A 27,515-nucleotide genomic window follows, 5' to 3' on the forward strand; every position below is an offset into this window, starting at 1 on the left:
GTGCACGGTGCACCGAGCTCCCTGAAACATTTATACTCTCCGGGTGTGACGTTTCTGAGGGAGGGGCGGCGAAGAATTCAAAGCTGTTATTTTATGTCGAACCATTTGGGCCTCGATTTAATGGCCCCGTGTATTTCTGTATGCACTGCACGAGGAGCCTACATGACTGTTCACATTATACATCAGAACATTTTCAAAATACTTGTAGAGATTTGAAGAAATTGAACAATTCTGTTTTTGAATCAGCAGTTGTTGTGCCTATTGTTTTCTCATCTCTTTCGACTTTCAGCGTATTGATATCTGTTTCCTATTACCAACGAAATTTATAATTGCTTATTTCACATAGATGAATGTAATCAAATTTCAATACCCCCGAACCCGTCGCCAGTTAGTCTCAGGGCACATATAGACATAAACAACCACAATCGCATTGTCAGGAAGTGGGAAACAATGGACCACTAGACTATTAGCAACTACGTACATGAATGGCCTTAAATGTTATTCAATAATATATTGCAGAATTAAAGGTAATTGAGCACATGTTTCCCCATCACATTAATCCAGACCTAAAAAGTATTGATGATTTACCTCTGCAAAATTTAAAATATGTTCATGACCCCAGTTTTACTCAGTAGTCAGAATCAGAATACCTTTATTTGTCCCACAATGGGGAAATTTGCAGTCCACAGCAGCAATTGAAAAGGGATGGAGTTGGGGTGGGGTGAAAGGATAGAAAACAAGATATTCTAAGCATAACAAAATAAAAATGTCAACTGTATAGTGTGCAAATGTAAATGTGCAAAACCGTTCCATAAGAGACCATGTTTTAGTACATTTGCCTTTAGGGGGGAATTACCCCACTAATGCACCACTAAGCAACGAAATCAATAAATATTATACAAAACGTGACTTAAAGCAGAGATCCAGAATAACATTTTATACAGTTGTGTGACATAAACATGTTCATATAGTTTAAATTCCCAACAAGTGTCTCATGCCGCAATAACAGTGAAACAAATGTCAATTCTAAATGAATTTGCAACACACACGTTGCAGTAAAAACAAAAGGAAATTGTGGTATTCTGTGTAGGTTAACATCCCTGTCAGCATCAAGGCCGAGAGAAACTTTGGTGGCCGTAACCACTGACCACTGAAGGAAATCCGGTGTAAGAACGACACATTTCTGATGTAAACCAGATACACATGTTGTTTTTGTTTAATGTGTTAATGTTGACGCCAATAATATACAAAGAAAACCTGTATAAAGACAAGAAAATATTTTCATCTGAAACTACACTGCACAGATAAATGTTGGGCAAAGCGAGTGCATGTTCAAAAGATACACAACAGTGACATCGAGCGGGGACAAATTAGTACTGCATGTGATACTGATAGCGTTATTGATTTATTATTGTTGTTTTTTCAGTGATGGAAGTTTTGTTGATTTAAAAAGAAGTAAAAAAAATATATTAAAGTTAAACATTACACAATAAAAAAATCTGCTCTGTAGTTTGCTCCGTGCGTTACCATGATGACTGTTGCCCGGATGTGAAGCTAGTTGGTATCCAGTGGCAATGGTAGCCTACACTAAACCAAACCAGGCTCGACATGGAAGACTTTGTGCAATTGAGTGAAAGTGGGCCAATTAAAAACGTAAGTATAATCGTTGCGTTTGGAAATTAATCAGATGAGGGTTCTTTCGTCTATCACGTCGACGCATTGTTCTTACGACTGAGCTAATGCTATTACGAGCTACATAAGCCACCCATAAATGTGCAAGTCAAGAACGTAGTTATTTACTGCAGCCGCTAATAACCAAGATGCACTCTTGTTTGTCCAGTCATGATAAACAGCAACTGGAAGAGTCTCGTTTTATGATAAAGACACGAAAGCTAAGTTAGCTACGCCGATCGTGAAAACTCCTCTGCCTTCAAGAGCCCGAAAGGAGTTAGTATTAAGCTGTTTTTCTGGTTGGTGGAGGACTTAGAAGTTCACTCAACTACTAACCATTGTTGACAGTAAGTCAGAACTGTGGTATTAAAATGTGTATTTATTTATCTATCGATATATTCTTCTTTTCCTTTCGGCTTTTCCCTTGCCGGGGTCGCCACAGCAAATCAGTGTCCTCCATCTTTAGAGGTTTGATCTTCCTGACACAACCCTCTGTATTTTTCCGGGCTTGGGACCGGCACAAGAAGACGTATGTCCCTTTGTGGCTACAGAATAAGCAACTCTCAGTAAAAGCCTCCCAAACACAAATTGGTCATCGGCACAGCAACACAGTGGCTTAAAATAACACAAAAACAAGCCAATGAGCTTAAAGATGGAAGTGCTTTTAAAATGTGGAAATTTCAGCAGGCTTCAGGCCATCAGATTGCCGTTCATTAGTCAGAGTCCACATGGAAGATCACACTGTATGTGACCTAAAAAAAGGAATTGCTCTTTTATTTAAGAGAAAAAAAAGCTTATGAGTCATGACTGCATAGGCATTAATAAGAGCTCCCTATGGTATTTTAAAGAAGACCAAAGGCGCATCAAATGACTTCCTGCTGAATAAGCTCATGGGCAAAAGCGCCGAAGAGCATTCCAAACTTACACAGTAATCATTAACCCACAAACCTCATGAATCCGAAATAGCTCCTATGGAATCTCAAGTGTATGCCGCAATCAAAATAGTTAACAAACAACTTTACCTGCTAACTGCTGCGGTCGTCTTTTTGAAAGGAAATTCATGAGGCGGTGTGGCAAAAAAAATCACATCATGTGCTGTGCACTTTGACCAAATCGTGGAAAAGCTCCTGATAACAAATTCTCTCCCCTCCGATATCTATCTATATATACCATACAATACATATTAATTCATAGAGCGCTTTAAAAATAGTTGAAGCTGCAACATGGACAGGTCTATATATCTGTCTGTCCGCCCGTCCGTCTATCCATCCATCCATCCATCCATCCATCCATCCATCCATCCATCCATCCATCCATCCATCCATCCATCCATCCATCCATCCATCCATCCATCCATCCATCCATCCATCCATCCATCCATGTATCAAGGTTTTATTATTGTAGTTCTTCTTCTTATTATTATTATTTTGCCAATAGCTATTTCTTACAATTTCAGATTTACACAAATGGAAGAGCAAGGTCGTTCTGAAATAAATTACATTTTTACAATATCATTTGTGAAATACTAATTTGAGTTGCCTGTCATTATTTGCAGGTGACAAAATCTGGCCGGAGATCCCGCCTCGCAGCAGACCAATCTCTTGGAGATGCCCGCAACTCCAAGAAGTCCTTCACATCTGCTTCTGCTGGAGATGTATGTGCTCTCATTTTACACTAATAACAAAAAGTTAGGGATATTCGGCTTCCAAGTGAATTTTTTGCATACACTTACTTCATCTCAAATAATTCTTTGAAACGATGAAAAATGTCAACATCTTAATTGATTGTCATGTGCCCTTGAGCATAAATTACAATTTGACGAAATCCCATGCTGATCACAAGTTCATTTATTGTCTGCTGCGGCATTGCAACCAACTCTTTTTGAAAGGCAGCTCTCAGATCATTGAGGCTCTGTTCACTGGCTACAATGGCAAGGTACTGTTAATCCATTGTTATTTGTAATCTTGGACTCATGATGTACAATCCCGAAATTTTGCCCAAAACCCATATAAATGTCCCTAACTATTTGTAAGTAATCTTATTTAATGATTATTTATACAGGAAGTAATTATTGCATTAACCACAAACTTTGTTATGCCCCACATATATATGTTTTTATATATATGCATTAATCCAGGATGACGAGGAGGTAGGTTGCATGAACATTGTTGTGCTTTTGTACAACACAATCAACTTTATACCATTCTAGTGTCTCATTCTTGGGTCATTCTAAAAATCAATTTCAACTGAATGGTTTGGTACATTTTCCTTTTTTAAAATAATTTCCTCTTATAAAATTGTAAGAAACCACCTGAACACTGGTTTGACATATATGGTATAAAGTATTAAAGGAGGGATTTGTTTCCTTCTAGTATTCTTAAAATGCCTGAGTTGGCATATTTTTTTTCTTGGGCAGATATCAAATGCTCCAAAGCCCCTAAAGTTTGGTGTCCTCTGAGTTTACCATTGTATGTTATGCTGTGCTCTCACCCAGTATTAAATGCATTATTATACATTCAGACATTACAGATTACCTGCACACATTACAACAATAGCGATCAATAACATGTGTTCAACAAGAGTTTATTATTCTTAAACTTAAGGTTGAGGGTTTTCTGGAGAAATATGCATTTTGAGGTGTTCTTCAACCATTCATGTTATGTTCATTAAAGCTATGTATGGTTAAAAAAAGCCCCAAAAAACATGATCAACCAGGAGGCTACGTTGAAAAATTTATAAAAGTATGAAACAAAATCTGCAGCACACCTGAAAATCTAGAAAACTCACAGTTTTGTCAGGGATTTCTCAGCTCAGAACATTGGTATTTAATGATGCAAAAAATGTGTCTAAATATAGGACCAAAATATGCAAGACAAGTCACAGCAGTGCCGACAGTTAAGAGAGAGAAATTCCTAATCACTTCATCGCTGGCATTTATGGAATCAGTCACGTCGCCTGGATTGTTAAATTGTCATGCAGCTAGCACTCCCCAAGCAGAAACATTCGAGCAATTCTATCGCTCTAGGCTAATCTTCCCAAATTAGGCCAACTTCCTCAATACCGGGACCAATATTCTCGCGCCCTCTCTGACCCGCTCTGTCAACTCAATACATTTTTCCAGCGTGCTGTGGGTTTATTTACAGTCATCATTTACCAAGCCTGGCCTCTTCCGCCTGAAATACCCAAGTGATTGGTTGCATTCCTGGCATCCTTTTAAACAAAGACGCCACTACCTTTTGGGTTCATACAGTTTGGGCACGACAAGTTTCCTGCCCTGGAGACCATCACCAGATTCGAATTTAGAAAGCACAAGGGCTTAGCTAATTGCTAAAACAGCCCTAACATATTTGGTCATGAGCAATTGGAGGCACAGTAATGTGTGGCTGGGGGCGTTCACATATTTTCATTCGGTAATATCCCGATAATTCAAGCTAACCTAACCCATGGTTTGAAATGCAGCGGAACCCTCCCAGAAATGCAGAACACGTCAAGGCAAACCTGCAGTCCAGTAAATTTAACTCTGTCAACATACAATTTGTATAAAAATGACACAAAAGGTGTAACAAATCTGCAGCCTTTGACACCATTTCTCACCCCATCCTGCTCAACCGACTTTCCACTCTAGGCGTGACACACACCCCACTAGTTGGTTTCACTCCTACCTCACTGGCCGCTCACAGTTTATCCAAATTAACTCATTCACTTCACGGTCGTCCCCTGTGTCTTCTGGTGTGCCCCAAATATCTGTTCTGGGGCCCTTTCTCTTTATGACATACCTTCTTCCCCTTGGTGATATCTTCCGCAATTTTGGCATTCATTTTCACTGCTTCGCGGATGACACCCAACTCTACCTCTCCAGTAAACCAGACGCCTCTCTTCCATCTGCATCCATTACACTTTGCCTCTCAGAAATTAAATCCTGGTTCATCGCATAATTTTCTCAAACTAAACAGTGAAAAAAAACGGAACTTCTCCTTATCTGTACTAAATCCACCCTTCACAAAGCAAACAGTTTCTCTCTCACCATTGACAGTTCTACCGTGTCCCCCGCCCTTCAGGTCAAGAGCCTGGGTGTCATCCTCGATAGCACACTATCTTTTCACTCCTATATAAATAACATAACTCGGTCTGCATATTTCCACCTCCTTAATATCAATCGTCTCCGTCCCTCTCTCACCCCTCACACCACTGCTATCCTTATCCACAGTCTCGTCACCTCCCGTATCGATTATTGTAACTCACTTCTTTTCGGGGTCAATCAAAAATTTCTCCATGAGCTCCAACTGGTCCAAAATTCCTCAGCCCGGATAATCACTAATACCCCCTCCTTTCACCACATCACTCCTGTCCTCCAGCAGCTTCATTGGCTCCCTGTTAAACTTCGTATTGATTTCAAGATACAGTGAAACCTCAGCTTACGAACTTAATTGGTTCCCAGACAGAGTATGTAAGCCAAAAAGTGTGTAAAGCACACAAAAAAAATTCCCATAGAAAACCATTAAAATGGGAATAATCCGTTCCCAGGTTTCCATAACATATACTTTTCAACTAAATAAGCCTTAAAACTACACACAACATACCTTATTCTATGTGTAATAAATGTGCTATTGTATTGTAATGAAAGAAATACACTGCACTGTATAATAAAGTCACTTTATTTACATTTGTGATGGTCGTTGGATGGATGGATTTGCCTTTATTAGTCTCACAGTGGAGAAATGTACATTTCACAGCGGCAAAGTGATTAAAGGAATGAAAGTAGAAAGACAAAATACATGAGCTGCTGGAAAGGCAGACACTCGCGCGGCGCCGTCTTGAAGTCAAAAGAACAAAAAGAACTAAATAAATAATATGACAACACAAAGACACAGACTTGCGTTGTCTTACGAAACTGAGGTATCACATTATCATTCATCATGTTGATGATCCTCATAGCCTTTTCTGGATTGAACTGTTCAATAAAAGCCTGCACAAACCAAATCCTCTGTGTTGAGGACCTCATTATGGTCAGCAACAAGCTCCTCGGTGTCATATGCATCCACTTCGAGTCCCGTAGGTGCTGGCAGAGATTTTATTACAATAAAAGGTGTGGGTCCGATGATTCCACGGACGCGGAATAAAACGCGTCATTAGTCACGTGAAAGCATCGACTAAATAACGCCTTTACACAAAGGCGTTATTTAGTCGATGTGAGAAACACGAACGAGGTGTGCGTTTGTGACGTCACATGTGCACACCGCGGCTGTCATGTGAATCTCAGCCTGACACATCTCTCATGCTGTGTGTCACTTCCCTGAGAGTAACATTCTTCATTTCCACCATTGCCAGCATACTTCGCCTAAAAGCTTTACAGTGTTGTGTAAACTTTACACAAATGCGTTATTTAGTCGATGCTTTCACGTGACTAATGACGCCGAAATTGTCACGTGCGAGTTGACAGCTGGGGCGGCGGCGCCGCTCGCGACACTTTAATTTCATTTTATTTCAACGAGTCGAAAGGTTCGTAAGATAAGGTGTTCGTAGGCTGAGGTCTCACTGTACTTCTTTTTACATTTAAATCCATTCATAACCTTGCCCACCCTATCCGTCTAACCTATTTCAAATCTCCGTTCCCTCTCGGGCCCTCAGATCCTCTTCCTCCCTCCACCTCTGTATGCCCTCTGCCCGTCTCACCACAATGGGGTGCAGAGCTTTCAGCCGCTCCACTCCCCAACTCTTGAACTCACTTCCACCCAACATCCGTAACATTGACTCCCTTCCTACTTTCAAATTTCACCTGAAAACCCACCTGTTTAAACTTGCTTTCATGGTCTAGTTTAATCAGCTGTTTTATTATTTATTGTTTTATTCTTGATTTTACTGTTTTGCGCTTGTAAATTAAATGTATTATTATTATTATTACAAAGCAAACTCCTTCCTATTCCCTCTTCATTGAATGCTTGTCAGGTGTCTTTGCATGTTGAGTGGCTTTACCTTAGGTTTATCATATTGTGCACTAGATATGATTTCTAGTTGATTTAAAGTCATCATTTTTAAACTCTTCTTTTTTTTCTACAAAAATGTTGGCTTTGTCATTTGGTTTTACTACATGCAAAAATTGAAGTCAGAAATCAGTCCAGGTTTATTTTGTGAACCAGCTCCAGTTTTTCATCACCGTTTAAATTGTTCAAACTGTTCATTTTATAATCCCGCTTTATTTTGATGAAAAGACATTCACAAACTATACGAAATTGAATATGATAGATGAGCCCCAATACGTATGTGGACCTTTCGCGGCTTGGAATTGAAGTGGATTTACGTGGGACAGGAGTTGTGAGACAATCTGTTTTGTCAACGGATGCTACAGCTTTGTGTTTGCTTTCAAAACTTAGCTTGTAGCACACACGCATATTCCATCATGACGTCCTTGATCCACTGGTGAAAATGAGGTTTTGATCCTCTCCTCTGTCATCTAGAACTGCTTCATGCAACAAAGAGGGTGCAGAAAGTGCTTACGATTAAAGCCTGTTTTTTGTGTTGTGTCACATTATTTGTTATTTCATGTGTTGTTGTTGAGTGGCTGCCGTTACAACAGGTCCTGTATTTTGTTTTTCTACTTCTTCGTTTCCTTTCCTTTTACTTTCATCACTCTTCTGCTGTGAAATGTCAATTTCTCCACAGCGAGACGAACAAAGGCTAATCAATCCAATCCTCCCTATAAGTGGGCATCGCAATTGGTGTGTACCTCGCGTGAGCTCTCTCCCTCTTCCTGTGCCCAACAGTGACGTCCAGCTTTATAAATAGCACAGGGAAAGGGGGGCAGCCATGAAAACTTATTTCCTATTTCATCATAAATGGAAAAAAAAATCTTCATGAGCACTTTGTCCTCTGCAGACTCAATTTGGTAATGAGAAATGTTGTGGCCTGTTTTTTTTCCACATGCATTTGTCTCGTGCCCCTGATCGTGAGCTCAGAGGAATGCATTCATTCAAGGGCAGTTCTCAGGGTCCCATTCTCAGGATCAAGATGTATACTTGTTTTACTATTTTCAGAATCAAAGAACGATAGGGAGAAGGTCACCCCTCGGCCCCCCCATTCAACGTCATCAATTTTAATTTCAGTCTTCCATCGGGTTCTATCCCGTTCCCACACTCTGTGCTCAATATGTTGTGGTCGTTGTTGGGAGGCTGTTCGAAAGTAAATGCATGCAGCATAACTATTCAAGCACATTCGTATTTATCATCTCCTCAGAACAACTTTGCAATTCAGGTCCAAGATCTGTCTATTACACTGGTGAGCAAGTGAATTCGGTTTTGCAGACAAGCTCTCCCCCTACTGGTATTACTGGGAAAACAATGGCTGCATATACAGTAGGTTTGGATGTGAAGTTCATTGTCCAAGTATTGTTTGCCAGCCGATCGCAGGACTCATACAGGAATATGAAAAAGCTGCACACCCTCGTCATGCTTTTTTTTTGTTTTCATTAAAAATGATGAGAACAAGTTGAAACCACACCAAAATTGACTCATCATTTACAAAAAAATATGACTGACTCAAGGTATCTTGAATTGATAACTTTGTATACCCTGCATGGTGGTGGTTGACCCCAACAAAGCAGGCAGGAGAAAGGAGCAGGGTGTATTTGAGAAATTGTATTAAATAAAGTCGGCAGGAACACACTCTCAAATAAAGTCATTAGAACAAAAAGGTCAAAAATAACAAACAAAACCACGAGTAAAACAGGGCAAGAAGAAACAAACCTGACAGGGTGAAACAAACAATGACCTGACACTGACTGGTCGTGCCGGGAATCCTTTTAACTGCTACTGATTAAAATGACCAACACCCGTGCAGCTGCAGGTGGGGCCCTACAGTTGGTTTGCGACGACTCGGTCGCAAACCAACATGTGATAGTAGATTGCTGCAAATCAGCAGTGGTTCAAATCGTGTAAACACCACTAACTGAAATATTTATATTCTTGATATGAAAAAATAAGATCATGTTTTCACCAATATCTCTTGTTGTTGAATTTCTTCCTCCAGGGTCCCCCTCCCAAACCGCCAAGGAGGCAAGGCGGATGGGCAGAAGAAAGCTCCGGATCCGGTCCTGGCAAGTATGTCTCTTCATCTTTTCTCTCCAACGGCCATACTGGAGACAGCAAGCGGTTTTGCTGCATAGCACGTTATCAATGAAGCTCAATTCTGTGGAACAAGTTTATTTATCAATGCATATTTGGGCCCCAAGCTGTGACTCAACAAGGTTAAAGCCAGCCAGTCCAATCGGGGCCCTGTCCATTTGTCTTCATCTATTCACAAGATAGTACGTAATTGACACGGTTCATACATCAGCCACAAGAGAGCGCTGTTTGTCAGCCGGTCCCATCATGACAGAGGTTGCGGACCCTTTATCACCCCATGTGAGCTGCTGTACATGTGGAGCACAGCACAACATGGAGACAGTCATTAAATAGTTAGGACAGAGCATCTCCTGTTAATGCGTCATATTGGTGGAATATCTACCATGTGAGTTCTCCAAATTTCTTGACAAGCACAGGAACTTTTAAGGTGATGGATCATCTGCATCTTTGACCGCACCTTCATTGAAAGCAAGCCGGCCAGGAAAGTCTGTAGCCCTTCCCCTCCTTCTACCGGAAGGTCAGCGCGTCACTTCTCTGGATGTTTTTTTTTTTTGGTCACCCAACTTGATTCCCAGCCTCAAAGCCATTGGAATACAGGAGGTGTAAAAGGGGTTTTGCACGTGCATTGATCCTCTCTGAAACAATGTAACTAATGGCCCCCCCTGGAGCCAGCAAGGACTTTTCCCTTCAATGTCACCCCTCATGCTCAATCACCGCCGCCCTCCACCCACTAATCCCAGCGCAGAAATCCCGGGATTTGTCAATCTATCACTTCTAATTGACACTAAATGATCTGTCGGTTTATTGATGAACCTTTGAAACCGGGTTGTCACAATATATTTTATCCCTCACAACTTTTTTTCCAGACAGTTTTACCATGTCTATCGCTTTGCCTTACATGAGTCTTAATCAAGGAGCCAGTAATGTGTCTTAAGTGCGGAAGCTGCACCGCCCCTGTCCAGACAGGACATAGTCCAAGGGCAGGCAGGTACATGAAGCTCTCGGCTCTTCTCTGCCCTGCCCGGTTGGACATCTGCTTTGCTCACTGTCAGCATTACAAAGTTCATAGACACATCAAATAACTGAGGGAGCTGGTAAATTGTAGAAAACACATACTTGATAAATTCACAGCCGTAGGATTCTCATAATTGTAGCATTGTAGCATAAAACATACGATTCAGGTTCCAGTAACATGATGTGTACATGCATCCATTAGCTTCTTGATTGAGGGTGTGATAAGTGGCGGTGAGTTTTTCTTGCAGCATTAATGAAAAATGAATAGAAATTGCATTATCTTGTGAACAACTGCAAAATAAAATGTATTTTTCTTCCCTACCGATGCACACATTTTGCACAACGTTTGAGGTGGAATACTGAAATATCTTCAAATTTGATCAGTGGAGTTTTTTTCCGCCACAGCCGGTAACATCATTACTACCAATAGGGGGCACTATGTAACCACGGAAACAAACAAACATTTTCCAGAGTGAAATAGCATTCATCCTCTTTGACACCGACTTATCTTTCCTAACCAAAGTACGCAAATCCCCAGAAAAATATTGCTTTATTAATACAGTTTTTTTACTTTTTTTTTTTTTTTTTTACGAAATTTGTTTGCTGCGTTTGTTGAAACAGAGGTGTCATTCAAACATCGTTTTAGTTTTTACAGAGTCTCAAAGAAAGTGTTTGATTTGATCAATATCACCAGGAAGCATATTTCATTCACAGGGCAACTCAGTGTGCTAAAAACACAACATTTAAAAGCATTGAGATGAGATCGAAAAGGCTTTTAGAATTGGGGAAATCAAATGCCGCTTACTAAAATTGACTAACAGAATGTACAGTGCAAGAGTCAGATTTTGGACGAATAGTTAAAAAAATAAGACACCTAAGATAAGGGGGGACTAAGATTTCTTTTTTTATAACATACATATAATATTTTACCAGAAGAAATTTTACCTGTTAAGTGACCATTCCCTTACAATTTCTTGCACTTTCTGCACATCCACAGATCTTCAAGAAGAGCAGCAGCAGACGACCTGGAAGAGTAAGCTGACTCCGCCACTTAGTCATCCATACTTCAGAGTTCTGCTGATTGAATTCAATGACAGTGACATTTTTTGCATGAGGATAAACATAGACCTTTAAATGTAAATCATTCCCGTGGTGTAAAGTGGAATTGGCGCACATTCAGCCTGTCCTTGGTTGCACCTAATCCTTACCTTCCAAGAAAAATCACTTAACATGATTGAAAAAAAAAAACTCAGCATGACTGAGTTGTCATCACTTTTATTGCTGTGCGGAGCCTAGCGCTGCTGTTATTCTTGGACTAACAGTGACGCTGTGACCAGAATAGAAATGGTCATGTGGAGAGCAGGAAGAGGATGCAGGCAGGCATCTATTTTTGAGGCATCGTGGCAGCTGGCGCTCTCTATTAAAAGGGTATAAAATAGATTGGCCCAGTGAGCAATCTAAACAAAGATCATGCACGGCTTAAAACACCTGACAAAAATAACCTAGGGCAGCGTATTTGATTCTGCAGAGTGCATTGTAGGCGCTCAAGGGTTTCACCGAGCCTTGCAAGTGTCTGAGCGTCAATGAAGGGGAGCTAACAAAAATTGAGCAACCAAATCTACGTGCCTGTAAAATATCCTCACTACGCTGCATTTAGAAAGTAATCCATAATAACTACTCTCACGCTCTCTGTTTTTACAGCCGCCGGCTGAGACCAGAAACTCCCCAAGGATCAGATGATGACGGAGGTAAGTGCCCCTTTACAGTCCCCCGCTCTGTGTCTCTCCTCACAGGAAGATAGGAACCCTCCGGTGCCTCCCCAGTACATTTATTCCGAGCAATAGTGCAGATAAGCAGGCCGTCAAGATTGGAGGCGGCGACATTTCTCCTTGGATGCGATGTGAATGTAGAGCTCTGACTCTGACCACTGACATCTTCTAAATAACCACTCACCTTTTGATAAACATGAACACATTCATTAGGTTAAATTAGATCTCTGTTTGACGCGGAATAGTATTGAGGGAATTCAGACAGCGCCTCTCCCCGTCAGAATCCCAAGAGCGATGAAGTTAATCACTGCACACGCACGTACACACACGAGCAGATCTCCTAGGAACATCTTTGCTTTGACCCACTCACCCGAGGGTCCAGTTTTGTGCACAACAAACAAATGTGTTTGCTGGGCTGAGCTGTGAAAATACCTGAAAAGCCTTACGACAAGGAGCTTGTCACATCGGAAAGATTTTACCAGAACAAAACAGATTTGACACTTTTGCTGGAGTTCCATATATTCTATTCCGCGATGTCGTTTAGATAAAAACACGTGCAGCAATGTAATGCATGTTCATCTTGAGAATATGCAATGTAATGTGTATTCTCAAGATGAATATCACAAGGAAAATGTGTTGAAACATTGTACCTCCGCATCTAATAACTCTTAAATTTGTGATTGAGACAGACAAGTGTGTGTAAAAATTGCTCGCGAGACCATTATTAAAGATTGCAATGATACTCAATATTGTATTTCATTGAACATTTTGCTTGTGTTTGCAGTCAACCTTCTGGAAAATGTGACATACTTCTTGGTTACTAATTAATGCGAAGTGGTCCTAATGTGGTGCAGGCTTGTGATATAACAAATTGTCTTTTTTCTATCAGTGACACTGAATATGTTAATTTTCTCACAATAATTATCAACAGTTATTTTACAAGGTATGAAACAGATTACTGCTCATATAAAAACTTGGGTGATTAACATAAATCTTGCGTGGTGCATGGTGGAACTGTAGGTGAATTAGGCCCAGATGAGATCAGAACCAGGGATGCATCTGGCCTGCGCCCTTGCGCCATTTCCGCATTTTGACAGCACTGGCAACTTTGTAACTCCATTGCGCCAACACCGGCGCAAGTCTATTACAATTAGAGTATATCGCGCCACATATAACATATTTCTGTGAAAATAGCTAAAGAAACAAATTTAGTTCAACAGTAATTCGATGAGAAGGTTTCTTCAGCCGTCATCTGTACAAAAGTGAAGGTTTCGGACGTTTCGCCTCCTATCCAAGAGGCTTCGTCAGCGAACTAAAGTCTGACTGGTCGTATCGGCCCCATTTATATATCCCTAATGTCCAGACATGGTGGCGCCGGACACAGCTATGATAGGTCCCTACTCTCAGGTTGGGAGGGGCGGGGGACCCCTCTCTGTGGCCCCACTGATTGTTCCTACATTCCTGACTAACGATTGGCCTATTACCCCCACTGCCTCCGGTATCACCTCATCAGCATAACGACCCTCATCAGCATTGCGAAAGTTGCCTAACCTGTTTTGCCTGAGCAGGCTATTGTATGAACGATCCAAATTGAACCTCACCCCACCAGACCGATTTAACGAAGGATTTTGTTGTTTTATAAGAATCGCTTCTTTTACGCCCCTTTCAAACCATCTATGTTCTTTCGCTAAGATTTTAACCTCATTGTCGTCAAATGAGTGGTTGCTAGCTTTTAGGTGCAAATGTACTGCCGATTGAGGCCCACTAGTATTATCCCTGCGATGTTGATAAAGTCTTTTTTTGAGAATTTGTTGAGTCTCCCCAATGTACTGCTCTTTACAATTTTCATTCTTACAATGTATGGAATAAACTACATTACTTTGTTTTTCATTTGGTAGCCTATCTTTTGGATGCACTAATTTTTGCCTTAACGTGTTTATCGGTTTGAAATAAGTAGGAATTTTATGTTGCCAAAGGACTCTTTGTAATTTTTCAGAAACTCCTGCAATGAAACGTCCGAAACCTTCACTTTTGTACAGATGACGGCTGAAGAAACCTTCTCATCGATGGACCACTCCTGTACGACTGAGAGCTTACACAGACGTTCAACAGTAATTGAAAACTATTATCCTCCAGAGGTTTTAACTTTTATTGTCGGCCATCTTGCCGTAGCGATATCTAGCCATAATCACCTTGCATTTGTTTCGGTGTGTTCCAAAGTCGTGGTCAAGAGTATCTCAGGCTTGTCCGAGATCCGCCGGAAACTGCTGAAAAGGTGAATTCAGAATCAGATTCAGAATCATCTTTGTATGTAGAACACACAAGGAATTTGTTTCCGGTAGAACACACTGAACATTCATTTACTATTTTTATTTTTGCTCTTTTGATTGTTGCTGTGACAATTACCATTTTCTGTTTGGGAGCCTTTTACTGAGCGAGTTGCTTGTTCTGAAGCCACAAAGGGGCATAAGTCTTCTTGTGCTGGTCCCAAACCCGGATAAATACAGAGGGTTGTGTCAGGAAGGGTAAAAGCTTGGCCAAAACAAACATGCGGATCATACCTCTGAAGATGGAGGTCACTGATTCGCTGTGGCGACCCCTTGAAGGAAAAAGCCAAAAGGAAAAGAAGAGTTACATCATTACACATGTATTATTATTTACTTCGAACGTGGCGGATGGTTGCAATAAGGAGCGTGAGAACATGAGTAAAACCCTAAAAGCCATTAAAAACAGTCAGTTAACAAACATATCCACGTAATAGCTGTGTTAAGTTCATACTGTCTACTTATTATCTAATTTGCAACAGATTCTTTTCTTACAAACTGGCATTTTTAGGTGTTCAATCTGATCGCTGATGTGTTGAATATCACTCTGACGAAGGCGGAAGTACACGGCGAAACATGTAAGGTAATTGAACAACTAAAAACGTCACTCTCTGTAAGAAAAGAATCTGTTGCAAATGAAACATCCACATTATGAAGAAACAATCAAATAAGTCGGCAGAGGGTAGTGACAACAAACTGATGTTAATGACTTGAATTTAGTGGACAATGGGAATGATTCCAGCGCTGTTGAGGCACATTGGAATTCTTCAAAGCAAAGAAATGTATTTAAGTAGACACTAGTGAGAAATATAGTGCTAAAACTGTTCTCTTTGTCTTTACTGTTACAATATCAAAATAGCACAGGGAAACTTCTTTTGTTTATTTTATGTATGAATACATTCTTTGACTTGAATTTAAATTGTTGCTATGGTATAAAAATAGATTTTACTCAAATAATGGTTTTTAGTTTGCAATTTAGAAAGATCGTGCTCCAATGAATGCATTTTGGTTTATTTCAAACAGTTTTGTATACTTCAATAATCTTGTTAATTCGGGCCCTTTTAATTTTAGAATTTGGCCCCCTTTTCAAACATAAGGGGACCAACTGGCCCCCTTTTTTAATTTCCCAGATGCATCCCTGCAGACCAGTGGTTATGCGACAGAGCAGTCTGCGCCGCGGTGGGAGCGATCACAGCCAACTTCAATCATGGCCAATCAAAGCAATTCCCTTTACATGGTGGCACGTAGGCAAGGATTGTGAGCATTGTTTTGGAGAGGGGAGGCGATTGCAAACACTGCCTTTGTGTTGTTTATTGCTGAACCATTAAGTCTCTAATTTCTAAGATAATCACTATAATATGACCTCAAATATTGCTTGTGTTACCCGGCCAAAAAATGGCCAGTTTTTCATTTTGAATTTCAGTTCCTTTATAACAGCAAAAGGAAGATTTCACACTGTTGAGAGAGAGCGCTCTTAAAATGGAGCCAGAGGCAGGGGGGCATTGGAAATTACAGTGCTAAAGGGTAGTGAGATAGCCCCGACCATCTTGATTATGTCTGTGATGCTTATCCCATGTGTCCACTGGCTACTGGGTTGAGGGAAAGAGGGGAGCCCAGGTCGTAGTTCCGATCGCCCCATCGGCTGCCCCTCACCACTTCCCGACGGTCACTTCAAATAGCGGCGCGACTTGCAAACACAATCATCTGTTTCATGTCTCGCTCTCTTACACTGAACCTCTGATCTGTTGAATGTCATCTCATAACTCTTTTCAAAATGGATTTTACGCTTAGCTGAGTGTTTGACTGGACCCTGATGTCCATTGTAACAGGCCCAGCTGATATGCTCAGATGGTTGTGCGGTTTCCAGCAGGTCTACTTTGGCCGCAAATGATCCCCTCCTAATATTTACATGCTACAGCAAAGCAGGTGATCATGTAAAAAGGATCTGCTCAGGCCGCTCGCTATCAGCCCTGATGTGATGTGACACGCGTTGTGTGTGTACAGGCGTTGGTGGGCGTGGTGGACATTGGAGAGGATTGGGCTCCTCACGATGGAAGTTGTCTGGGCCCTTGTCCTATTTCACCTCTACTCAAGATTAAACATGTAGCTCATTTCCAAATATTGTCTGTTTCCAGCGAGTCTCGCATTTTTCATAGACAATAGATTGTTTCAAATCTTGTGCGTTTCTGGCTGAAGTGGTGTCAGTCAGAGTGGGTGTGGACAGAAAGACGAGCCAGGATGCTATTTGTAAGGAGCTGGGTGGCAAGGCTTTTTGATGTCATTGCACTAAGACCATTAAATTTGATTGTGGGTCCAGGGGGGATGGATTCTGCTGAACGCTGTGCTTTGTAAATGAGAGGACAAAGTGTCACCGGGGCCTCATGAATATGAAATACCAACGCCTGCATTTATTTGGACATCAGAAACACAGATGAATCTTGTCAGCGTATAAACGAGCTAGGCATTTTCAATTTTGTTTAATTAAAAAAAGAGAAAGCAAGAAATTCAAGGGGGGTGCGGTCATTCTCTTACCCCAAAAGTTGACAAGGAAACTTGTCCTCTGAATTATCCATTTTTCACACAGTCTATCCTGACCAGGGTCGCAGGGGGGGGGGGGGGGTTGCTGGAGCCTATCCCAGACCTCTTTACGCAACTCAACAGCTCTCTGCCACCATGTGGCTGTTTTTGATATGCTTGTCTCGGTCACTGACAACACATTGCTGCACAGCTGATTAGCATCCGTAGTCTGATGGCCCATCCGGACTAAACATTGTTCAGCAAAGTCACATTTCCCAGACATGTTACGAATGTTGAGAAACAAAGACACAGGAAGTACTGATTGTTGGACTTCACCATTGGTGAAAAATCCATCACTCCACCTTTTTAACGCATCCACTGCCAGACGTGCAAAAATGTGTCCTCTCCAGTGCCAGGGTTTTTGTCATTGTCACTTGAATTCCAGGACCCACAAAATATTGAGTTTTAGGACAACAGAAACATTCAATGCAGTGTAAGAAACCTTAGACTCCCCTTTTTCATCAGAATAAAAGTTAATTCCTAAATTATCTGGGGTTGGAGTTATAAGAGCTTGAAATGAGGGCAGTTTTCCAAAATACAATGCAATACATACATATTGGCTTATATAGGGCTTTAACAACAGCTGTAGCTGGAACAAAGCGCTAACACGGCCAAAGGGTTATGCTGTCCCCTTGGGGAAAATAAAAAACATTGCCAAAGGCCATGCCTAGCGCTTTATTGGCACCCAAGCATGAAAAAACAAAACCCGAACGAATTCGGGAATTGCGCTCTACGTCATATTTACAATTCCTGAATAAATTCGTGAATAAGTTATTGAACAAATTAAGCTTTTAATAATACAAGCATAGGCACTCTTGAACAGCTCATTTCCATCCCGTCTTTCTCTAGGTGTCATTATCTCCACTCAACTGTTCTCCACTCTAACAAATGTTCAACGCTGAATGCTGCGAAAGTTTGTCTTGTCCTTCTTGGGAGTGGATCCATCCTCACTCCTGTTGCGTTTTGCCAATTAAAGCGGGTTCCCACTGTTTGAGCAGCGGGCTGGCGGCTCTGCGCTCCGCAGTTCCTGCCAGGCCTCGTGGTGACATCCGACCCCACACAGATGGGCTCGCGAGCAGACACTTTTGCATGTGGCTGCATCCTGCCCCAGTCGGAGTGGCAGAGTGGACACGGAGGTCGGCCCACCAACTACCGCGGGTCCTCGGGGTGGGCAGCGCTGACAGGGCCCAAATGCTAAGGTAGCAGGGGGTGCTTACTGGGAAGCCATTGGCCAGAGCCCCTCTCGCAGCGGGAAGAGCTGCCGCCTCACTCGCTGAATATTCATGGCCGCATGGCTGTTTTGACAGGGCCGCTCGTATGAACGACAGAGGAAGTGGTATGGGGGGAGCGGGCTGCCACCCTGAAACAAACTCCCAAATTAAATACATGCATTTGTATTCAATTCAAGATTCTTCCATTGTGTTGTGTTTCTAGATATTCCAGTCATTCCAGACTTGGATGAAGTGCAGGAAGAAGATCTCAACATGCAAATAGCAGCTCCACCCAGGTAGGCCCGTAGACCAGGTTTCCGCCCCCGTCCACATCCGCCGTCACAAATGAAATGGTTTACTCTGAATGAGGGATTGGATTAGTCTTTATTAGTCTTGCAGTGGAGACATTTACATTTCACAGCAGCAAAGTGATGAAAGGCAGAGGAAAGGAAAGGAAGAAGTATAAAAACAAAATACAGGACCTGCTGTAAAGGCAGCCACTCTCGCGGCACCATCTTGAGGTCAAAAAATAACTAAATAACAATGTGTTACAACACCAAAGACACAGACAGTCATTCAATTCATTCATTCATTATTATTATTACTATTATTATTATTGAAGTGTCCTTTTCACCAATGATCAGTGATGTCATGGTGAAATGTGCACGTTGAAGTGTCCTTTTCACCAATGATCAGTGATGTCATGGTGAAATGTGCATGTTTGCTACAAGCTAAATGCGGAAAGCAAACACGAAGCTGTAGCATCCATTGGCGAAGAGGGATTGTCTCACATATAATGTCCCACTGAAATCCGCTTCAATTCCAAGCCGCGACAGTTCCACATACGCATTGGCCTCTGCGCTGACGCTCCTTTCTTCTCATCACGTGCTCCTCAAGCCATGCATTCATCCATCCAGTCGCAGACTGTCCAACAGCACCAATCTTTCTGCTGAACAAAGCGGGGCTGTGAAAATGCTACCCATCACAGGCGCAAAAACGAATGATGAATTGATCACACGTGCTCCACACTTCCCATTGCCACTGAGTATGTCACATTATCCGTCTGCAAATGAGGAAGAACTTGGAAGGTGTGATTTATGAAAGGTGTGAATTTTACACTGGGTCCCTTACCAAAACAGGTCCTTTGACTTACAGGGCAGTGAGATCCACGGCGACATGTGTCGAATATGTAGCGAGGCTATGACAGTGGTGGAGGTTATTAGGCTGGGGCTCCCTCTGCGAGATAATATCCACATTGAACTCATTGCGGGGGCAATGTAGCGTGTAATGTGCAATAAGTAGGACTGGCATGCGCTGCTAGGCCCCGGCCACTTTCAGAGCCCCCCACCCCCGACACTTAATTGTGACCCGCAGATAAGCAGCTGGGTTTCGGTTTGAGACGTTTGGCAGTTGGCAACCCGTCCGTCTCTTGCTTTCTGTTCTTCTTTTACTTCAAGTCAACACGGACAACAACTATTCTTCTTGGAACACATGTTTTGCATGAAGTTGATTGAAATATAAATATCTTGGTGAAATTGTTTGCGCTTTATGTCCTGTAATTAGCATTCAAGTCAACCGGGTAATGACCTACAGAGACCTGGACAACGATCTGAAATATTACTCTGCATTCCAGACTCTCGTAAGTCAGCAGTGTCTTTATTTATGTATATCTTCTATTATTATTACAGGGTTCCTTAAAGGACAACCGACGTCTCCGGACAAGTTGTGTCCATAATTTGTAAAATGTATAGCTATATTTTACATTTTAAGACTTGCGCTGAATATTCCGGAAGTCTTGTTTTTGAGTTGGTGACGAGTCCGTACGTTACGTCACTGAAGGAATGCCCTTGACTGAAAAAAGGACACATTGTAGCAGTCCTTCCATCAATCATGTCAATGCATTTTGCTGTACTTTGGTCTGAAAACGTCGTGTAGGACCACAAAGAGGCAGAAGAGGGCGACAAAGCTCCATGTAAGGAATTAATCAGCCTGTGGAAACGGGCTGATTAATTTCTTACACGGCTTTGTCACCATGTTCTGCCTTTTTTTTGGGGTGTGACATTTCCCACCCCTGATGCCTCAAAATGACACGGAATAAATTCTTTAATCTATTGCAAACATGTATGATTTCTTCTTCAGAACTATTTGAATCGTATTCATAACTGGATGAGTAACAAGAGGCGAATCTGTCGGCATTGTTTTGATTCTCGAGCAAGGCAAGACGTCTTGCCGTGACACCACGAACATGGGGGCGGTACCTTCTGAAACTGGCCACTTCCGGTTTCAAATTGAAGTACTTTTTAGACACTTTAAGTCATTTTTATTGTTGTTTTGTATTTGACTAAAAATATCATACTGCGTGTATTTTAGATGCTATAAAACGTTTTTCTGATGTCAGTTAGGAACCAAAAAAAGTGACGTTGGTTGTCCTTTAACTCATTCACTGCCAGAGATGTGTCCACTCCGGTGCCAAGGCTTTTGTCATTTTCACTCAAATTCCAGGACCCACAGAATATTGAGTTATAGGACTACATAAACATTTAATGCAACGTAAGAAACCTCAGATTCTCTTCTTTCATCAGAAAAAATAGTTTTTACAATTAATTACAGTACAGTGGTACCTCGGTTCTCGAACGCCTCATAGTTCGAACAAAATATTCGAGACATTCTTGCTTCGTAGTTCGAACACCGATCGGGAACTACTATTTTAAGAGAAAAGAACATCCTGTAGCCGAGTCATTCGTAGCTGTCACGTTCCGAGCGAGAGTGACGGCAGCTGACTCGTCGGAACGTAGTGGAATGTTTGGGATCCCAAAGCGGACACGTACTAACCAAGCAGGATGTTTATTCACAAATAAAAGAAAACACAGCGAGTAAGAAGGATCCGACCCGCTGACTACGCCAAAAAGCAAATGGCACACGAGAGTGCAAAATTACGCAATCCCGGAAGATAACATACATTTACAGGACGCCGGGAAAATACCTTGGACCGGATACACTCGCGCATCGAAGGAAGACTCCAGGTACGGTGGCGCGTTGAGTCAATCATCCGGCATTGGCGAGGTGATCGCGAACCGTATAAATGCCCCATGTCCGTGATTAGAGAATTGACAGCACCTCGTTCGTGTTTTTCAATGATCTCCTTCTGCTCGACCGTAATTTTCTTTTGTGTTCTCTTCGGCTTAACACTAGCCTGTGGTGAGGTCTTTTTCAGTCCGATAATAGCAAAAGTAATCCACTCGATAGCAAACCATGTCTGCACTCAAAGGGGATGTGGAAAACTAGTCCGCCAGCCACATGGGCACTGTTCGACCGTGTGGTTTGGTTTTCATCGAAGGCTTCATCGTGTGCTAAAGCATTCGTAAACCGAGGTATCACTGTATTATCTTGACTTGGTGTGCTTTCCTTTCCACTCTTTCCTGGGTTGTTTCCTCAGGATGGAGAGATCGACTTGAAGCTTCTGACAAAGGTTTTAGCGCCAGAGCAGGATGTGAAGGAGGTGAGTGCATTTTGTTTTCCACAAATATCATCTCTTGACTTCTGACCAAAGAACGGTGCAGATGTTGTCCAACCTGCCTCCTAGGTAATCAAGATTTATGATGTGTACATGAACAGCATTACCCCCATTCCACTCCCACTTCTCCTCATCTTCTTTTTCTCGGTTACACTTCTGTCTGCCTCCAATTCTTCTTGGGCTGCTGCTCTGTAGGAAGATGTGCTCTGGGACTGGGATCATCTGTTTACAGAGGTGTCCTCAGAGCTGCTCACGGAATGGGATCAAGGAGAGAATGACGAGCAGGCTCCATAAGCCACAACTTGAGCGCAAAGTCCGGACTGAATAGCCCAAGGCAGGAACGGAGAAGCCAGCAACATCAATCATCCAAACTTTAGTATGATTGACAATCTCTAGCTTGTACAGTTTATCTTGCATTTTCTACATAAAGTTCACTTGTATGTTAATATTGCTGCGTTTTTGCATCACTGACTTTTTGGGACTTTCACCAGGAGTTTTAAAAGTCCTACTGCGATGGGGTGCGGCAAAAGTATCCACTCAACAGCCGTCATTATCAACATCCTCATACAAGTCCAAGGTTGATAATCAGCTCAGCTGAAATCCAGTTGATTGTGTTCAAATTAACATTCTTCATTAAGGCCCACAACCTTATTGTTATTGACTGCTCCATTGACTTTATCTTGTCGCTCTTCGATAGGAGCAAACCCCTTCTTCACTATTATCTCAAATGCATTGAACACAGTTCCTATTGACACCGGGTGGATTAACATACATTATACCTTTATATTGGACAGACGGGAATAGATGTAAATTGGCTCTTGTTCAAACTGCTCTTTAAAGTGGGTGGGTGGGTGTCGTGGGGGATCTAATGAGGACAGCGAGGGTTCAAGGACAGCGTTTGCTACGACACGGTCGTGCTGAATTCTGTTTAATTCATCAAATGCATTGCGCAACTGCGTGCTGAACACCAGTCGGCTGTGTCGATCAGCATTCAGTTTAGTCGCATGTTGGTTCATGGGTGTGAATTTCAATGCGGGCCTCCGACGTGCGTGCACCTTTATTAGGGAAACAGTTGTAACATTTACAGATTGTGATTGGGTTTATTTCCGAGATGCGCTGCACTCTCTTGACATTTGAAAATACGCCGCAAAAAGACCTCAAGGACACACTGTCTGTGCAGCTAATAGCTCAATCACTGCCAATGCAAACAGGATTTTTTTTGTTTTGCCCACTTTGTAGGCCTCAAACCTGCTTCATCAAGTGGAGCTACTTCAGATGAAGTTATCAAGCGGGATATTTGTACTCTGAATATTTATATGCTGTGGAATACTTGAGCTCAAATGCAGTTGAGTATTTGTCTATTAGACATACAGACGTTCACTCTTGCCACCTCCACAATTGGCTCATTTTGCCAGACTTAATGAATTCTGCCCATATGTCCTGAGCAGCTGCTACGTTGCCCCTTCCTCCCGCCCCCGCCGAGCTGCGAAGTGCCCATCCATGTAGAGACAACCTCTAGCTGTCTCTCTGGAGAAGGCTAAGCCTGCCACTCCTACGCTGGCAGCCGGCCGCTGCTGTCAGAGGTAGACCGCGGCTGCGGCGAGGGCTCAGATTAGGACCCGGTGGTCGAGGGTTGCGGCCTGCCTCCAATGCGTACCGCAAACGTTGGTGGATCAGAGAGGGGATTATAGAGAGGAAGAGGATGGGGGTGTGGGGGGCCGAGGGATGCAGAGATGCTGTTTGGCATGTGCTCTCATCCAGGTTCTCAAAGTGACCTCTCTCTCGCCTCATCCCAATGCTCTCCTTTATTCTCCCCCCATGTTGCTTATTATCTACAGTGTATTGGGATGCTGCGGCAGGACTCGCAATGACCTCCTCTTGTCTGGGCGCGGTGAATTCAATCACATCAAAACAACAATATTTCTTGTGAAGGAGGCGGCAGTTACGGCAAAAGCTTTTGGATGAACACGGTGTCACTTGTAGGTGAAGTGAGGCTGAGGCCATGTTGATCACCGCGCGCTAGCAGACAGACCACACAGTGATTTAACTGTCAGTAGTTTATTTTTCTTCCCTCTCTGTCATATTTCTATTAATATAACGCTATTACTGGTAACACACAATGGCCCAAAGTGTGACGGCTTTTGTTGTTCCCCCTAATATTATATGTTTCAATTACAGTAAGCAACCTCTTGAAAAGGGATTCTTTTGTTTCTAGTGTGAATCGGCGGAACCCTGCAGACATTTTAAGTGACTGGCAATTGTCAATTCATTTTGTCATTTTTTTTTTGTCCAGCTTGATTTTATTTATTTATTATTTGTTTATTGTTTTTGCAATTTTTGATCAATCAACCTACATCTTTTACAATAATTACAGTATTTTACAGTGTATAAGGCGCCTCTCCAGTGAATGGTGTATTTTCAAACTTTATCCATATATAAGGCGTACCTTCAATGAATGGAAAAAACTTTTCCAAATATAAGATAAATATATAAATCATTTCCAAATATCAGGCACACCGGTTATGCAAGGCTTCTTCGACAGAGGGAAATGGAGTCCTGTTGTGGCTCAATATTACTTCACATATAAGGTGCACCTATGTATAAAGCGCAGGGTCATCTTTTGAACAAAATCAAGGCTTCTGGGTGCGCCTTATTCACCGGATAATACGGTAAATAAAGTGCACACCCCTGTTCAAATGGTAACTGTGGCCATAATGAATAAATACATAAATAAGTAAACAAATACAAAGTCGAAAATGCACAACTTTTAACGTCACTTCAGTGTCCTTCTGGTGTTATTTTGGTGACGAGCAGAGTGGTTTTTGTAATTATAAAGATTTTTTTTTTCTTTGTTTCATCGAACCATAACATCTGTTCCCCACGTTTGGGAAATCTATAACTCTTGAGCTGTTCAAAAGAGCAGCCACGATGTCCCCAAAATCATTATGTTAGAAATCAACAAACAAACAAACAAAACGTTAATTAGAAATGGTTTACTTCAAAGTGCAACAGATAGATTTTTTTCATATTATTATTATTATTATTATTATTATTATATTTTTAAAATGCAATTTTGTCCATATTGAAATTAAAATCCCTTCTGACGAGTTCAAATTTCGTCCATTTTGTTATTTCTCATGTTTTTTGCCCATAACACCTATTAGGTACAGCAGTAATTGATGCAACTGATATGACCTAAAAAAACAAAAACATACCATTTCTCATCTCTTTTGTTTTACTTCCTCTTGCGATAGCTTTTGCTCACATATTTCTAAACTGAGTGCTAATTGGAAGGCTTATATGGAGTTTATATGCTTCATATACTCTGGTGTTAACAGAAGTTTATGTACAGTAAAGTCTCATTATATCGATATTCTCGGGAGTCTGAAAAAATATCGATATAACCGGACTATCGATATATCCGATCCTGCGGCATGTAAATTTTCTCCTTGCGTTCATAGAAATAGTATCGTAATAAGCAGTACTATCAATATAACCGATATCGATATAACAAGACTTTACTGTATCTTATCTGCTCTCAATATCTGTCTCCCTTATGGACCAAAAGCAATATGCAGTTTTCTAATTAAAGAAAATGGGTAAGATTTAGCGATTGTTTGGGCCTCTTAGATACAGAGTGAGGGGTGAAGACAGACATGCTAAAGCTTGTGCAATATTAGAACCAGTTCTATTCCATCAAGGGCCATGCGCTGGTCACTAGCCCCCCTAACACCCCCCACCCCACCACCACAGCGAAGCGGCCAGCACGGCATCACTCAGACGCACGGAACCAGCCAAAGCACCAGTCTTTCACGAAGGCGTGATTAGTGGTCTAAAAAAACCAAGAATGCAAGCTTTAAGATGTCAACGTCTTTATTCATACAGTAAAATGAATACATTGAGGCTTAATGTGGATTATGCGGAATAAGACACCATTAACAAAAAATAATTTCTCTTTTTGACATTAAGTTGAAACTATTGAGAAAAAATGACTGACATTTATAGCAACAACTTTAGAACAGCAAAGCAAGCAATTCTTCCCCCTTATATTTTTAGTTGGGGACGCAAAACAAGGGACACCAGTTGCGTAAATGGATGTGTTTGTTATGTAATGCAGGAAAATACATTTTGCCAACAAAACAAAATGTTAATTTGAATTATCACCAATTTTGTTGAAATCTGGTTCCTTTTAAATTCTGAGTTTTATTTTATTGTTTTTCTGGGACCATCTTGCATTAATATAGACATTGATTGTCATCACGCAGCCAAGAAAATCAGAATATATTTAAATTCTTGACCTAAGGTATATCACTGAAATTTGATGCAAAACAAATTGCACAACAGACAATATAATACTCAATTTTGGATGACACTTTTAAATCTCATATAGCCTATATACATATATTGTATTCCAGTGGTGGGCTGTGCATGTCACTCAGTGACCTTCAGTGGTGCTACGTCTGAATCACTCCACGGCTGCGAGTGTGGTGTGAGTCACTCCATGTCCACTAGAGGATGTCGTTGGCCAGGAAATAACTTGTGACTTGAAGTGACTTAAGAAATACTATCATTAAACTGTTGGATTTTTACGATGAACATGTGGATTCATGACTCTGGAGCGTGTGGCTGCTGCTGCTCACCCACAGAAAAACTTATCATGTGACCTTGAGAGTTTTGAAAGGCACTTAGAAATGAAATGTATTATTACTATTATTATTATTATAACCTTACACAGTTGCAGTATTATTTATTATTTATATTATTTATTATTTTTTCTAGCTTCGGAGCTGTCCAACCTTTCTTAATTATGTCCATCTATTCTTGAAAAGTGTATCTTGAAAATAGCTTTAACAGTACATGTATATATGCAACCAAATCCATTTCTTCTACTACTTCAGCCATTGTGGGTTGACAAAACCACTATTAAATCCTTATCTATCAAACATTTGCTTATGCAGCTCACTACAGATACAGTGTGCAAACTCTGGCCAGTATTTACTTATCACTCACGGATATGATTGGCTAGTGACTAGCCAATCATGTAACTAGCCAATCATAATTCGCGTTACCAGCGCCTTCAAGGAGAACTGATTGTGAAGGTTCCCAGGTAGATTTCTGACCCTGGTAAAAATTGATGGCTGAATTTTTTTGTTCTTTTGACTTCAAGATGGCGCCGCAAGAGTGGCTGCCTTTCCAGCAGCTCATGTATTTTGCTTTTCTACTTCTTTCATTCCTTTCATCTTCCTTTCATAACTTTGCTGCTGTGAAATGTAAATTTCTCCACACTGCGAGACAAATAAAGGTAAATCCAATCCAAA

General features: G+C 41.5%; 1 protein-coding gene across 1 annotated transcript; it reads left to right on the forward strand.

Moving 5' to 3' along the window:
• The first annotated feature begins 1,497 nt into the window (after positions 1-1,497).
• ift43 (intraflagellar transport 43 homolog (Chlamydomonas)) lies at positions 1,498-27,515 on the forward strand. Its single transcript, XM_089003680.1, has 9 exons — positions 1,498-1,653; positions 3,227-3,325; positions 9,694-9,764; positions 11,800-11,835; positions 12,504-12,550; positions 18,907-18,979; positions 20,247-20,322; positions 22,120-22,182; positions 22,393-27,515. The coding sequence occupies exons 1-9, from the start codon at positions 1,609-1,611 to the stop codon at positions 22,489-22,491; spliced, it is 609 nt and encodes a 202-aa protein (XP_088859806.1). The 5' UTR covers positions 1,498-1,608; the 3' UTR covers positions 22,492-27,515.

Source organism: Hippocampus bargibanti, linkage group LG09 (genome assembly GCF_051943395.1).
Source record: "Hippocampus bargibanti isolate YZ-2025 linkage group LG09, ASM5194339v1, whole genome shotgun sequence".
In the NCBI taxonomy this organism is placed as follows: domain Eukaryota; kingdom Metazoa; phylum Chordata; class Actinopteri; order Syngnathiformes; family Syngnathidae; genus Hippocampus; species Hippocampus bargibanti.